The sequence below is a fragment of the Canis lupus genome, chromosome X (genome assembly GCF_048164855.1).
Source record: "Canis lupus baileyi chromosome X, mCanLup2.hap1, whole genome shotgun sequence".
Taxonomy (NCBI): domain Eukaryota; kingdom Metazoa; phylum Chordata; class Mammalia; order Carnivora; family Canidae; genus Canis; species Canis lupus.
This window is the reverse complement of record NC_132876.1, coordinates 68,863,489-68,877,603: the sequence shown is the minus strand read 5'-3', so window position 1 is coordinate 68,877,603 and position 14,115 is coordinate 68,863,489. Positions and strand designations below refer to the sequence as shown.

General features: G+C 39.9%; 1 protein-coding gene across 5 annotated transcripts in view; it reads left to right on the top strand.

Annotated features, from left to right (window-relative positions):
* Positions 1-14,115, top strand: part of TAF1 (TATA-box binding protein associated factor 1) — a 71,159-nt gene that overhangs the window by 12,047 nt on the left and 44,997 nt on the right. For 4 of the 5 annotated variants that reach the window (XM_072816376.1, XM_072816373.1, XM_072816374.1 and 1 more), the window contains exons 13-24: positions 265-438; positions 668-772; positions 2,913-3,113; positions 3,286-3,427; positions 3,796-3,926; positions 4,625-4,705; positions 9,814-9,963; positions 10,145-10,264; positions 10,555-10,730; positions 11,506-11,684; positions 13,107-13,320; positions 13,790-13,955. In XM_072816376.1, coding sequence (XP_072672477.1) covers positions 265-438; positions 668-772; positions 2,913-3,113; positions 3,286-3,427; positions 3,796-3,926; positions 4,625-4,705; positions 9,814-9,963; positions 10,145-10,264; positions 10,555-10,730; positions 11,506-11,684; positions 13,107-13,320; positions 13,790-13,955 — 1,839 coding nt within the window. The remainder of the gene's footprint in view (positions 1-264; positions 439-667; positions 773-2,912; positions 3,114-3,285; positions 3,428-3,795; positions 3,927-4,624; positions 4,706-9,813; positions 9,964-10,144; positions 10,265-10,554; positions 10,731-11,505; positions 11,685-13,106; positions 13,321-13,789; positions 13,956-14,115) is intronic. The other variant, XM_072816371.1, reaches the window with a different exon arrangement.

The window sequence follows — 14,115 nt, the reverse complement described above, 5'->3', positions numbered from 1 at the left end:
ATACTTAAGAGTGAAGTGTCCTGATGACTACAGCTTTCAAAAATGATTCAGTAATATCTATAGAGATAGTTTTAGATAAAACAAGGTAAAATAGAAAGTTATATCTAGGTGGTGAGATAGTTAAGTGTTCATAGTTTCAACTTTCTTTTTGAAACTTTTTGCATGAAGTTAAAAAGGAAGGCAAAATCATTTTTGGTGTCATTGTCTCAGTTTGAAGTTATTGTCCCATCAGGAGCTGGACTGTATTCTCTTTGTTCTGAGCAGATGAGAGAACAAGAGAGACAAGCTTCTGGTGGTGGAGAGATGTTTTTTATGCGCACACCTCAGGACCTCACAGGCAAAGATGGAGATCTTATTCTTGCAGAATACAGTGAGGAAAATGGACCATTAATGATGCAGGTTGGCATGGCAACCAAGATAAAAAACTATTATAAGCGGGTGAGTCTCTGCTCAGAAAACCTTCGTTATTAATACAATTGTAATTAGATATCCAGCAATAATCTGCAAACATATATTTTGTCTTTTTTTATACCGTAAATTTCTTGGGAAAAAGAAATAGTATTTTCTTTGTATTTAGTAATACTAGTAAAAGTTCAAGGAATATTTTGTGTAGGCTTATTGATTATATTCTGTGATAGTAATTGTGGGTCTTCTGTGTTTGATCTAGAAACCTGGAAAAGATCCTGGGGCCCCAGATTGTAAATATGGAGAAACTGTTTACTGTCATACATCTCCTTTCCTAGGCTCTCTTCATCCTGGTCAATTACTGCAGGTGAGGGATTCTTTCCTGTTTTAACTCTTTCCTAAGGAACTTGACAGGTGAGGAGCTAGTCAGCCCAGAAAGAACCAATTCTAGTTGATTGAGTAGTACCTTAGTCAACTGTGGGGAAGATCAGCATAATCCTCAAATGATTATAATCCCCAACATTCTTTGGATCTTCTTATTAAAACTTGCTCCTAATAATGTTATTTGTAAACTAACTTTGAAATCGTTTTTTAAGGGACACGTAGGTGGCTCAGCGATTGAGCATTTGCCTTTGACTCAGGGCGTGATCCCAGAGTCCTGGGGTCGAGTCCCACATCGGGCTTCCTGCATGGAGCCTGCTTCTCCCTCTGCCTGTGTCTCTGCCTCTCTCTCTCTCTGTGTCTCTCATGAAAAAATAAAATCTTTTAAAAAATGGTTTTTTGAAAACACACACTGGTACGAAGTCAGAAACATCTGGGTGGCATTTGAAAGTCAACCTGGGATTAATCATTTACTGTAGTGACTTAATATTTAATTTGTATCTGCAGGATTGGCAGGTTTTGATTGTATTAGTCATGGTCATTTTGAGTACTAAAGCACGCCTGAAGTGTGCCATTTACAGTCCCTAGCCATAGTGAAGTGTGCCCCCTCCCCTTTCTGTTCTGATGGGTGTAGAGAGGCCCTCTGGTAGTCTAGCTTTTACGTGTTAAAGGCAAGTATAGATATGTGCAAATGATATGAGGACATCTCTAGCACTCTCCTCCCTTGTTTTGTTTTGTTTTTTTTTTTTTTTTGTCCTCCATTTCATTTCTCTTGGTAGGCTTAACCACTTTTCCTTCTCTCATAGCTAGTGTATTCTATTAATACTGTTGCTTATTCTCCCAAAGCATCTTTAGACTGCTGGCATTTCTCTCCCTGTTCCTGGCACTTCTCTCCCTATAACCTTCTGTGGAGATTTTCTACCAATCCCTCCCTTCTTTTGTGGCTACTTTTTAAAAAATATTTATTTATTTATTCATGAGAGACACAGACTGAGAGAGAGAGGCAGAGACACAGGCAGAGGGAGAAGCAGGCTCCTTGCAGGGAGCCCGATGTGGGACTCGATCCCAAATCTCGGGATCGTGACCTGAGCCAAAGGCAAGCACCCAACCACAGAGCCACCCAGGCGTCCCTTGTGGTTACTTTTATAGCCTCTTAAAGATCCTCTTTTTTATCTTCTGTAATTTTGTTTTTCTCTCCATTTCACACTTAGAATTTTCTTTTTTTCCCCACACTTAGAATTTTCTATTCATATCCATATGTTGAAGATTTGTCTCTCTTCTGTCCTCCTTTCTGATTTTCTGAGAAGTCTTTCCTTCAAGTCACAGGTTTGATTGGTCCCCATCTGGCTGCTGCTTAAACAAGCTCAGATGTTTCTGTCCTGTGTGTTTAGTCTGTTTTTTTTTCTAGCACAGTTTCTACTCCACTAATTTTTGTTTTTGTTGTTTTATTTAACAAATGTTTTGGGGGATCCCTGGGTGGCTCAACGGTTTAGCACCTGCCTTTGCCCCAGGGTGTGATCCTGGAGTCCCGGAATCGAGTCCCACATTGGGCTCCCTGCATGGAGCCTGCTTCTCCCTCTGCCTGTGTCTCTGCCTCTCTCTCTCTCTCTGTGTCTTTCATGAATAAATAAATAAATAAAATCTTAAAAAAAACATGTTTTGATCTTACTTATATTATGACAGGAGCTATGCTGGGGTCTAGGGTAATAATATATACTTGTTAGTTTATAAAGTGATTTTCATATATAAGCATAGCAATTCTGCAAGGTATAGAGATTTTTAAATACCTAGATATAGATATAGATGAGGACAATTTTAATTTCAGAGATATTAAATAACTTATCTGACATTCAGTGAGTAGCAGAGTCATTATCATCTGAATCCAAATCCTGTGATTTCCCTACTACTGACTCTTAAAGATAGCCAGTGGGTAAAAAATTACCTTTTTTTAAAAATTACTTTCTAATCCTGTTTGACATTCCATATTTTAATTTGTTTATATTACTGGATAGATTTTAGATGGCATTATGGGGATGCAGAGCAAATAAGCTTCATTTTCCTTTCTCAGTTGACTAAATTTCCTAGGGCTTCTCTGTATATAATTTTTGTATTTTTACTTTTGTTAGGCATTTGAGAACAATCTCTTTCGTGCCCCAATTTATCTTCATAAGATGCCAGAAACTGACTTCCTTATTATTCGGACAAGACAAGGTTACTACATTCGGGAGTTAGTGGATATTTTTGTGGTCGGCCAGCAATGCCCCTTGTTTGAAGTTCCTGGGCCCAACTCCAAAAGAGCTAATACACATATTCGAGACTTTCTCCAGGTAAGAATGACAGAATAGGGAGGTGGGTCAGGATGCATATAACAGGGTTTGTGGATTTGGGGGGCACATCAGGAAAGATCAAAATGCATAGGGGCTTAGCAGGGGAAGGAGTCCTGGCAAGGACTTTTATCCTTTACTTTGCCAGATGAAAAACATTGGATTTGTTTGGCAGGTTTTTATTTACCGCCTCTTCTGGAAGAGTAAAGATCGGCCAAGGCGGATCCGAATGGAAGATATAAAAAAAGCCTTTCCTTCTCACTCAGAAAGTAGCATCCGCAAGAGGCTAAAGCTCTGCGCTGACTTCAAACGCACAGGTCATGAGTTGTGACTAAATATTTGTTTTCTCTTTCTCTGTCCAAGAAAGGAACTCTGGCTTTCAATGAAAGGATCAGCATACAGCTCACAGAATTAGAAATTGAGAGTCATCAAAAGAAGGAAATAGTAAATCTTTAATTATGGAGGCTCTGATTGCTTTTTGATTTTCTCCTTCCAGGAAGTTTATTGTATGTTGGATGTCACAAGGTATAGGAAACGTAGCAGCAGAGGTTTTCTTTGGTAGGCAGGCTAACTGGCTAAACCTTCTGGGAGATTGCTTGGTTCAGTCTTGGTTTGTTATCCTTGTTGCTGTCAGGGGAAGGGCCTTTGGGTTTCAAAATGGTCTCATTCTCTCTACTTTTTCTAGGGATGGACTCAAACTGGTGGGTGCTAAAGTCAGATTTTCGTTTACCAACTGAAGAGGAGATCAGAGCTATGGTGTCTCCAGAGCAGTGCTGTGCTTATTATAGCATGATAGCTGCAGAGCAGCGACTAAAGGTGAACACCTTCCTCTTAGGCCTTGCCTTTGCTCGTGGATTCGTGTCAGAGAGATGAGGATGAAGACTATCCTCACTGGCTTAGAAACGATGGTTACTAGATTATTAACCAGTTACTCAAAAATTCAGGCCATGAGGTACTCTGTGTATATTGGTTCTGAGGAAAATTATAGTGGAACTAAATAGTAGTGGGAAGGCTTAATGTGGGACTCAGGGCATATTGTTTCGTCCACTTGGGTGGTGACTTTAATCTTTGTTCTTTACAAGACAGGTATGTAAACAGGGAAAATACTTCTCAGTTGTTTTCCAGAGCCTTCCAAATGGGCAGAGATGATGGTGCTGGACATGTGCTTTAGAGAAGCACAGTATCCTTCTCAGGCCCAAACAGGAAAGGTCTAGCCAGGGTGAGAGAACACAGCTATACACCTGAGTTCATGAGTCTGCAGTGACAAGTGTCTCTACTTAGCTTTCCTAATGGGCCTTAACTATCCACACATCAGCTGGCAAGTTCCCTGAAACATAATATATCTTCTGATAGTCCAAGGATGTAGAATGGGGACAGATATAGTGAAGACTTTACAGAATCCATTCTCTATGCAAAAATATACTTTGATATTTTGTTCTTGGTATTTATTGAAACTTGTACATTGTGTTTTCCAGTGTGTTGATTGGTTTATGCTTAGATTTGTGCTCTTCCAGGATGCTGGCTATGGTGAGAAGTCCTTTTTTGCTCCAGAAGAAGAAAATGAGGAAGATTTCCAGATGAAGATTGATGATGAAGTAAGGCTTTACTCTAATTTTTAAAAAGATTTTATTTATTTATTCATGAGAGACACAGATTGAGAAAGGCAGAGACATAGGCAGAGGGAGAAGCAGGCTCCATGCAGGAAGCCTTCGGGGGGACTCAATCCCGGGATCCCAGGATCACGCCCTGAGTCAAAGGCAGACGCTCAACCGCTGAGCCACCCAGGCATCCCTACTGTAATTTTTTTAAGCTAGTTAATATATTTATTTGAGAGAGAGAGAGCCATGTACACAGGGGCTGGGTGGGGGGTGAGCAGAGTGACAGAATCTCAAGTAGACTCCATTCTGAGTGTGGAGCCTAATGTGGGGCTCGATCCCACAACCCTGAGATCATGACCTGAGCTGAAATCAAGAGTTGGATGGATGCTCAACCGACTGAGCCACTAAGGTGCCCTGGCTTTACGTTAATTTTTATTAGTGTACATCCCACTTAGTCTTTTTTGTTAATTTATTTTTTCCCCATTTATCCTTTAAAAAAACAGCTTTATTGAGGTAAGATTGATACTATAAGCAGCACATTTAAAGTGTGCTATTTGATGTTGTGATGTATGTTTATACCTGTGAATCATCTTAACAGGATAGTGAATGTATCTGTCACCCACAAATGTTTCTTTGTACTCCTTTGGAATTCCTTTCTTCTGTCTCCTCCCTTCTCTCCACCTTCCTTATGCCCTGACAACCACTGATGTTTGTCACTATAGATTAGTTCACATTTTCTAGCGTTTTAGATAAATGGACTCATACAGCGTGTACTTTTTTATAACTGTGATAAAATATACATAACAAAATTTGCCATCTTAACTTTTAAGTGTACAATTCAGTAACATTAGGTACGTTCACACTGCTATATAACCAATCTCCAGCACTCTTTTCATCTTGCAAAGCTGGAACTCTATTACCCATTAAACGACAAGTCTCCATTCCTTCCTCTCCCAGCCTCTACAGCCACAATTCTACTTTCTGTCTCTAAATTTTACTACTCTAGGTACTTTCCCTAAGTGGAATCCTACAGTATTGTTTTTATGTGACTAGTTTATTTTATCCAGCATGATATCCTCAAAGTTCATCCATGTTGTAGCATATATCAGAATTTCCTTCCTTTTAAAAGCTGAATAATATTCTACTGTGTGTATATTCCACATTTTGCTTATCCATTCATCCATTGATGGACATTTGGGTTGCTCCTACTTCTTGGCTATTGTGACTAGTGCTTCTGTGAAGGTGGGTGTGCAAATATCTCTTCAAAATTCTTTCTGTTCTTTTGCATATATATCCAAAAGTGGATTACTGGATCACCTATTTTGAGTTTTTTAGTTTTTTTGGGGTTTTTTTGTTTGTTTTTTATTCATGAGAGAGAGAGAGAGGCAGAGACACAGGCAGAGGGAGAAGCAGGCTCCATGCAGGGAGCCCGATGCAGGACCTGATCCCGGGTCCCCAGGACCACACCCTGGACCGAAGGCGGTGCTAAACTGCTGAGCCACCCGGGCTGCCCTTTTTTTTTTTTTTTTTTTTTTTTTTAAAGCAGCTGCAGCATTTTACATTCCTATCAGTGGTATATAAGAATTTCAATTTCTCCACACTCTTGCCAACACTTGTTATTTATTATTTTTTGATAGTAGCCATCCTAATGGTTGTGAGGTGGTATCTTATTATGATGTTGATTTGCATTTCCCTAATGATTAGTGATGTTGAGCCATCTTTTCATGTACTTATTGAACATTTGTGTATCTTCTGAGAATGATCTATTCAAGTCCTTTGCCCAGATTTGAATCAGTTTGGTTCCTGTTGTTGAGTTGTAGAAATTCTTTATATTAGTGAAGATGAGATAAATCTTTTATGTTAATAATCTCTCATCAGATACATGCTGTGCAAATATTTTCTCCCAAGGTTGCGTTTTCATTCTATTGTGTCCTTTGATGCAGAGTTTTTTTTATTGAGATACAGTCCAGTGTATCTAATTTTACCTCAGTTGCTTGTGCATTTGGTTCCATATCCAAGAAATCATTGCCAAATCCAGTGTCATGAAGTTTTTCCTCTATGTTTTTCATCTGAGAGTTTTATATTTTTAATTTTTACACTTAGGTCTTTGATCCATTGTGAGTTAATTTTTGTATATGGCATAAGGTAAAGGTCCAGCTTCATTATTTTGCATGTGGTTGTTCTATTTTCATTTGTTGGAAGTACATATTCCTTCTTTCACTACTATTATGTTGAGATTTATCCAGGTTATTATTGATCGTTTGTTTTTTGTATTGCCATATAGCACTCCATAATGTGCATATATATCAGTTTAGCTGACCGCCTACTAAAGGACATTTTGGCCGTTCCCAGTTTTTGGCTATTATGAATAAAGTTGCTATCAATATTCATGTATAAATATTTAGACATTTTTCCTTTTTTCTTGGTTAAATACCTAAAAGTAGAATTATTGGGTTATATAGTAATTGTTTCAGTTTTTAAAAAATATTTTATTTATTAAAGAAAGCCTGAGTAGGGAGGCAGAGAGGGAGAGAAGCAGACTCCCTGCTAAGCAGGGAGCCTGACATGGGGCTCGATCTCAGGACTCTGAGATTGTGACCTGAACCAAAGGCAGATGTTTAACTGACTGAACCACCAAGGGGCCCCTGTTTCATCTTTGAAGGAACTACCAGACTGTTTTCCACCATGACTGCATTATTTTTACATTCTTATTAGCATTGTATAAGGTTCCAGTTTTTCCACATCCTTGTTAACACTTGTTATTTTTCTTTTTTTATTATTACTATTATGGCTCTCCTGTCAGATATGAAATGGTCTTTCACTGCAGTTTTAATTTGCATTTCCCTAAAGGCTAAGGGTGTTTAGCATCTTTTCATGTGCTTATATATCATCCAGACATCATCTTTGATCAAGTGTCTGTTTATCTCTTTAGCCCACTTTTATTTTTAGTTGGTTGCTTATTTTCTTTTTACTGAGTTTTGAGAGTTCTCTATGTATTCTAGGTCTGACTACGTATTCTAGGTCTGACTCTTTATCAGGTATGTGATTTATGAAGATTTTCTCCCAGCCTGTGGCTTGTCTTTTAATTGTTTTAACAGTGTTTTTTTCGAAGAACAGAAATCCAAATTGTCAGTTTTCTCTGTTACTTGGGGTTTTGATATGTCTAAGAAATTATCTAACTCAAGGATGCGAAGGTTTTCTTTTATGCTTTCTTCTAAAAGGTTTGTTGTTCTAGATCTTATGTTTAGATCATTTTGAGTTAATTTTTGTGTAGAGTGCAAGGTATAGATTAAGGTTCTTTTTCTTGCATATGAATGTCCAATTATTCCAGCACCATTTTTTAGAAAATTGAATGACCTTTTAAAATAAGAATTTAAAACAAAAATGTGATCATCTGACTTTCTTTCACAAAGACTTCTTTGGATCCTCACTTCTCTTAGAAGCTCCTCACATGATTTACAAGGTGCTACATGATTTGGGTCTTTTTTTTTTTTTGATTTGGGTCTTACATATAACTCTAACCACCTCTCATCTGTCCCTGCCCATCTTGTACTCTAAGCTCCAAACATAATAAAGTTCATTCAGTTCCCAAATTTCTTTCTGTTGCCTCCTGGGATTTTACAATGGCTTTTCCCTCTGCCTAGAATATTTTCTTGCCACTCTTCTACCATCCTATCTTCATCTATAATTTATATTTCATTGGAAGCTTACCCTGATTCCTGCCCTCACTCCCACCATTCATTCATATTGGATTATCATTTTTCTCTTCTTTATGTACATGTAACACTTTTTTAAAAGATTTTATTTATTTACTCATGAGAGACACAAACACACACACACACACACACACACACACACACGCACATGCAGAGTAGAGACACAGGCAGAGGGAGAAGCAAGCTCCATGCAGGGAGCCCGACGTGGGACTTGATCCCGGGTCTCTAGGATCATGCCCTGAGCTGAAAGCAGAGGCTTAACCACTGAGCCACCCAGGCATCCCTTTTCTTTATGTATATGTAACACATTTTACTTTGCTGTCAATGCACTGATCGTGTAGATTAAATTTGGTTGGTTATTTGTCTCTTCCTCACAAATGTGAGGTCCATGAGAAAGTAGTGCCTGGCATGTGTGTTAGGTGTTCAATAAATATTTGTTAAAATCATTGAATGATTGTAAATGAGGTCAAACTGAATGAGTGAAGAAGCATCGTTGTGTTCTTTTGAGTTGGAGTAGAAAATGAGTGGATGTCTAAGAATTTCAGAAAGTAAAGATTTTGTCAAATAACCTTTGAGATTGAATCTTGAATAGAGAATTGGCCATTTTTTAGCTAACTGTGTATACTCTTAACTGGTCTGTGTGGACAAGCACATTCCTCTTAATTCCCTGATTGGGGCACCTGGGTGGCTCAGTGGTTGAGAATCTGCCTTTGGCTCAGGTCATGATCCCAGGGTCCTGGGATTGAGTACTGTGTCAGGCTCCCTGCAGAGAGCTTGCTTCCTCCTCTGCCTGTGTATTTCTCTGTGTCTCTCGTGAATAAATAAAATCTTTTTTTAAAAAATTGCCTGATTATTTTGAGGGGTCAGTAAAATACTATTCAGGGTCCCAGGAGAGGACTTCTCCCCAGGAGAGAACAGACATTTTTGACCAAACCAGTGGCAGAGGTAGAAATGGACCTGGGGTTAAAGCTGCTACTTTGCAAAACATGCTTATTATTTAATTATAGAATATATTGGCTATTCTAAAAAAGCCTTTTGAGCAATTGGGCAGTCAAATGCATCATCATCCTCTTTGAGCATCATGAGGGTGGGGCAACACTGTCTCTGAGAACTCTCAATATATCCCAAGTGATATGGGGCTAAAGGGTACTGCTCTTCCACATATTCTTCCTTACATTGGCTGAGATCTTGATTTCTATTTAATATCATAAGTACCACAGGGGGAGGAAGAGTAAGCTGAATACTGGGCAGCTTTATGCAACTATTCTTTGTGGATAATTTAAGAAAGCATAAAATCTACATGATTGTAATTATTCCTACCATCTAAGAATTGGCTACACATAGAGCAAATGTTTCCCACAGCCCTTAGAATTTTTCTCTATACCTCAGGTTCGCACTGCTCCTTGGAATACCACAAGGGCTTTCATTGCTGCCATGAAGGGCAAGTGTCTCTTGGAGGTGACTGGGGTGGCAGATCCCACAGGGTGTGGTGAAGGATTCTCCTATGTCAAGATTCCAAACAAACCAACACAGCAGAAGGTGAGACTATCTGATATCCTAGAAGCTAAAAATCAAGGGAAGAAGAAAGGGAGATTAGGAGTGGAGGCGAATGGGCTGGAGGATCTGGAAAACACTTAGGTTGACAGAATGGTTTAGGTGCCTACTATAAGGAGTTCAGCTTATTAGAGTTCTTGCCTGTTTTGTTTCATGTTTGAGGTAGGATGATAAGGAGCCTCAGCCAGTGAAGAAGACAGTGACAGGAACAGATGCAGATCTCCGTCGCCTCTCACTGAAAAATGCCAAGCAGCTCCTACGTAAATTTGGTGTGCCTGAGGAAGAGGTGAGTGTGGAAGAGGACGACTTGAGTCTCCTAGGGGCTGTGTATATAGAGAGAAAACCAAGGAGGCAGATGCAAGGAACTATCTGAATAATTTTGTGGTATCGGTTGTAGTATACTGGATCTTGGGCACTTTTTCAGGAGTTAGCTTTCTCCAAGCTTTCTGTTTAACCTGCGTTGGGTAATATATATATATTTTTTGGTCTGGCTCTCTAAGTGCATGCCTTGGTTTATTTATTTATTGAAATCTCTGATGATTTAGGTATATATATTTGTGTCTGTCTCTCTCATAGATTAAAAAGCTGTCCCGCTGGGAAGTGATTGATGTGGTACGCACAATGTCAACAGAGCAAGCCCGCTCTGGAGAGGGGCCCATGAGTAAATTTGCCCGTGGATCAAGGTTTTCTGTGGCTGAGCATCAAGAGCGTTACAAAGAGGAATGTCAGCGCATCTTTGATCTACAGAACAAGTGTGTTGTTTTAGTGCTGCAGCAAATCCAAGCTGGAAAGGGGAGGGGTCCCAGACACTATATTATAATAAAGAGGAGGTGGTTAGGTATCTGAGATTTCAGGGTGGTGTCTGTTCATAATACTGCAAGAATACCTATTCCTTTCAGAGCATCTTGGCAAAGGTTATGCATTGGCAAGAGATACTCTAGGTTCCATGGCAACTTTTGTGAGTGGTGATAGGGGACAGTGAATGTTTTTTCTGAAGGCTTACTTGTGAGAGGCTGGTAATGCTCTGTTAAAAATAATCGATGTGCTGATGTATTTCTCAGGCTTTCTCTAAAATTCTTTTTCTCTAGGAATTTTGTTTTTTTTTAAACATTTTATTTATTTATTCATTAGAGATACACAGAGAGAGAGAGGCAGAGACACAGGCAGAGGGAGAAGCAAGCTCCATGCAAGGAGCCCAATGCGGGACCCGATCCCGGGTCTCCAGGATCACACCCTGGGCTGCAGGCGCCGCTAACCTGCTGAGCCACCTGGGCTGCCCTCTCTAGGAATTTTGAAAGAGTTGCTGTGCTATTTCATGTTTCAAACTTGCCTTGTTGAGAGATGTCTAGGAAAACTTTGTAAAGCTTTTCCGTTAAGGCCCTCATGTCTTAGTGGATTTGGGGTATTCCTTTTTAAGGGTGATTTCCCAATTTCCTGCTGTTGCCTAAAGCCGTATTTCTTCAGCTCTTTACATTCTTTCATGTTTCCCCTCATCTTAATTTTTAACATTGTTTTTTCTCTTTTTAGGGTTTTGTCATCAACTGAAATATTGTCAACTGACACAGACAGCAGCTCAGCCGAAGACAGTGACTTTGAAGAAATGGGAAAGAACATTGAGAACATGTTGCAGAATAAGAAAACCAGCTCTCAGCTGTCACGTGAACGAGAGGAGCAGGAGCGGAAGGAACTGCAGCGGATGCTACTGGGTGAGGGTAGTGACTTCACAGGCAAGAAAGAAAAGGATCAAAAAAGTATAAATAATTGCAGACTAATAACTGAACCAGAGCTGGAGAAGGAAGAAGTAGGGGATGAGTGGAGAAAAGCCTGTAGATGAGGTAGAGAGGTTACTGCAAACCAAACTGTAGGTTTGTCAGGAGGCACAGATTGAAGAGATGCTGGCAATCCACTGTTGCCTTTGTCCATATCAGGCTTGTCCAAGCCAGGGCTATCAGTGCTGTATATCAAGTGAGCTTTCTGATCATTTATCCTAGAGGGTAAGAGTTATTAAAAACAGATGTTGTGGGTGAATTTGGAGGCTCTTGAACCCTCTGAAATCATATGTAAAATTCTGTGCAAATGTGCCTTTTCTGAGAAGATCCCCGACTTTCAGAAGATTTTCAGAGGAGTCCTAGATCCTAAAAGGAGTTAAAAATCACCAATGAAAAATTGTGGAAGTTGAGAGTGGGGATTGATAAGGGCCTGAACTGGTTTGGGATATGGATATTGGAAATGAAAAGAGGTGAAAAATCAAGGTGGCCTTAAGATTTCACTCTGGGCTTGCCAGAAAGATGGTGGTACCATTGATTAAAGTAGTAAATTTCAGAGGAAGAAGCAGATGTGAGAAGGGAAGATGTAATGTGTGGAGTTAGAGGTCCCCATGATACTTCCAGTGTAGATGTCAGGCAGACAAATGAAAATCTGGATATAGATACTATGAGAGAGAGGATAGAGGCTGAAGATGGAGGCTTAAAACTGTTCTCACTCCTAGTAGTCTTTTCCTTTGTTTCCTCCTCTCTATAAAAGCTTTGTAAAATTTTGTGTTCTGACTACTTTGTAAAGATGTGATAAAGTCTTTTCATCAGTACAGTCCTACCAGCAGGATCTACATCACACAGGAGCTCATTAGAAATGCAGCTTCTCAGGCCATACCCCAAACTCTGCTGAATTGGAATCTAGTCTAATGAGAATCCTCAGGTGGATCCTATTCATTCATGTTCAAGTTTGAGAGGCATAATCTAGGCCTTAAGACTTGGGACTTGTTGGCACCATTTTTCCCTTTGGTGCTTTTCTTTAAAATGATCAACTACTTGCTACTTGGACTTTCTCCTTTTGCTACTCAGAGGAATCAGAATACAGCTGCTATTTTTCTGTCCGCTATGTTATAACAAACATAGTTCTTTGAGTTCCTTTCAGAACTTCATGCACTTTGGAAAATGGGAACAGTGGCAGTGGTAAAATGAAGTCAGGAAAGGACAAATTGGTATATTTTGGGCCTGGTTGTGACATTGATACTTTCTGTAGAATGGTACTTCTGTAGCATGTTGAGCTTCGAGGTCTCCACTCAAACCCAGGAAAATGACCATTTGAGTGGTAGGGGGAATGTGTGGAAATCTCTTTCTGCCTTGCAGCAGCAGGTTCTGCAGCATCAGGAAACAATCACAGAGATGATGATACAGCTTCTGTGACCAGCCTTAACTCTTCTGCCACTGGCCGTTGTCTCAAAATTTATCGCACATTTCGAGATGAAGAAGGGAAAGAGTATGTTCGCTGTGAGACAGTCCGAAAGCCTGCTGTCATTGATGCCTATGTGCGCATACGGACCACAAAAGATGAGGAATTCATGTGAGTGTGACTCAACACTTTCCATTATGATAGGGAGGATGATAAAAGTGATGGGGAAAGAGGATGAGGTAGGTGCTTGAGTTTTAGTGACCGGATTCTGTACAGTTGGAAGTTGGAGGTCTGTGTTGGTTGCGTGCCTTTATTTAGGTCTTTGGGTTCTTACAGGGCCAAATCACAGGGAGAATTTCAAATTTGCTACAAAATAAAGGCCTGTTTTCAGTTCAACCTGGGTCCTTTGCATTGTGGTTGGTTGGCAAAAAGCTTAGGGATGACTCAGAATGTCTTATTCTGAGAGAGATGCCTCTCTACATGTGGAAGGCTGATGAGTGGGAGAGTTGGGAATGCCAAGTAGTCCCTTTTATTTCTAGCTGGATGGATTACTTTAGTTCTGAGATGTTTAGCTATCATGACAGTCATCTTGGTTTGGCTTTGCTTACGGTCCCGTGATATTTTCCCCTTTGTTATTCAGTCGAAAGTTTGCCCTTTTTGATGAACAGCATCGAGAAGAGATGCGAAAGGAACGGCGGAGGATTCAAGAGCAACTTAGGCGGCTCAAGCGGAATCAGGAAAAGGAGAAGCTTAAGGGTCCCCCTGAGAAGAAGCCTAAAAAAATGAAGGAGCGTCCTGATCTAAAAGTAAATATAATGTGGTGTGACCATAGCTAACAAGGCAAAGGAAGGAAGCATACCTTTTCCCTTAGCTTTTGGCATCTTCCCTAACCTAGGAATAAGGGCAGTATTGTGGAAAGCTAGTTTGATTTGGTGTGGCTACTCAGGTGTTACCAGTACCAGTGTG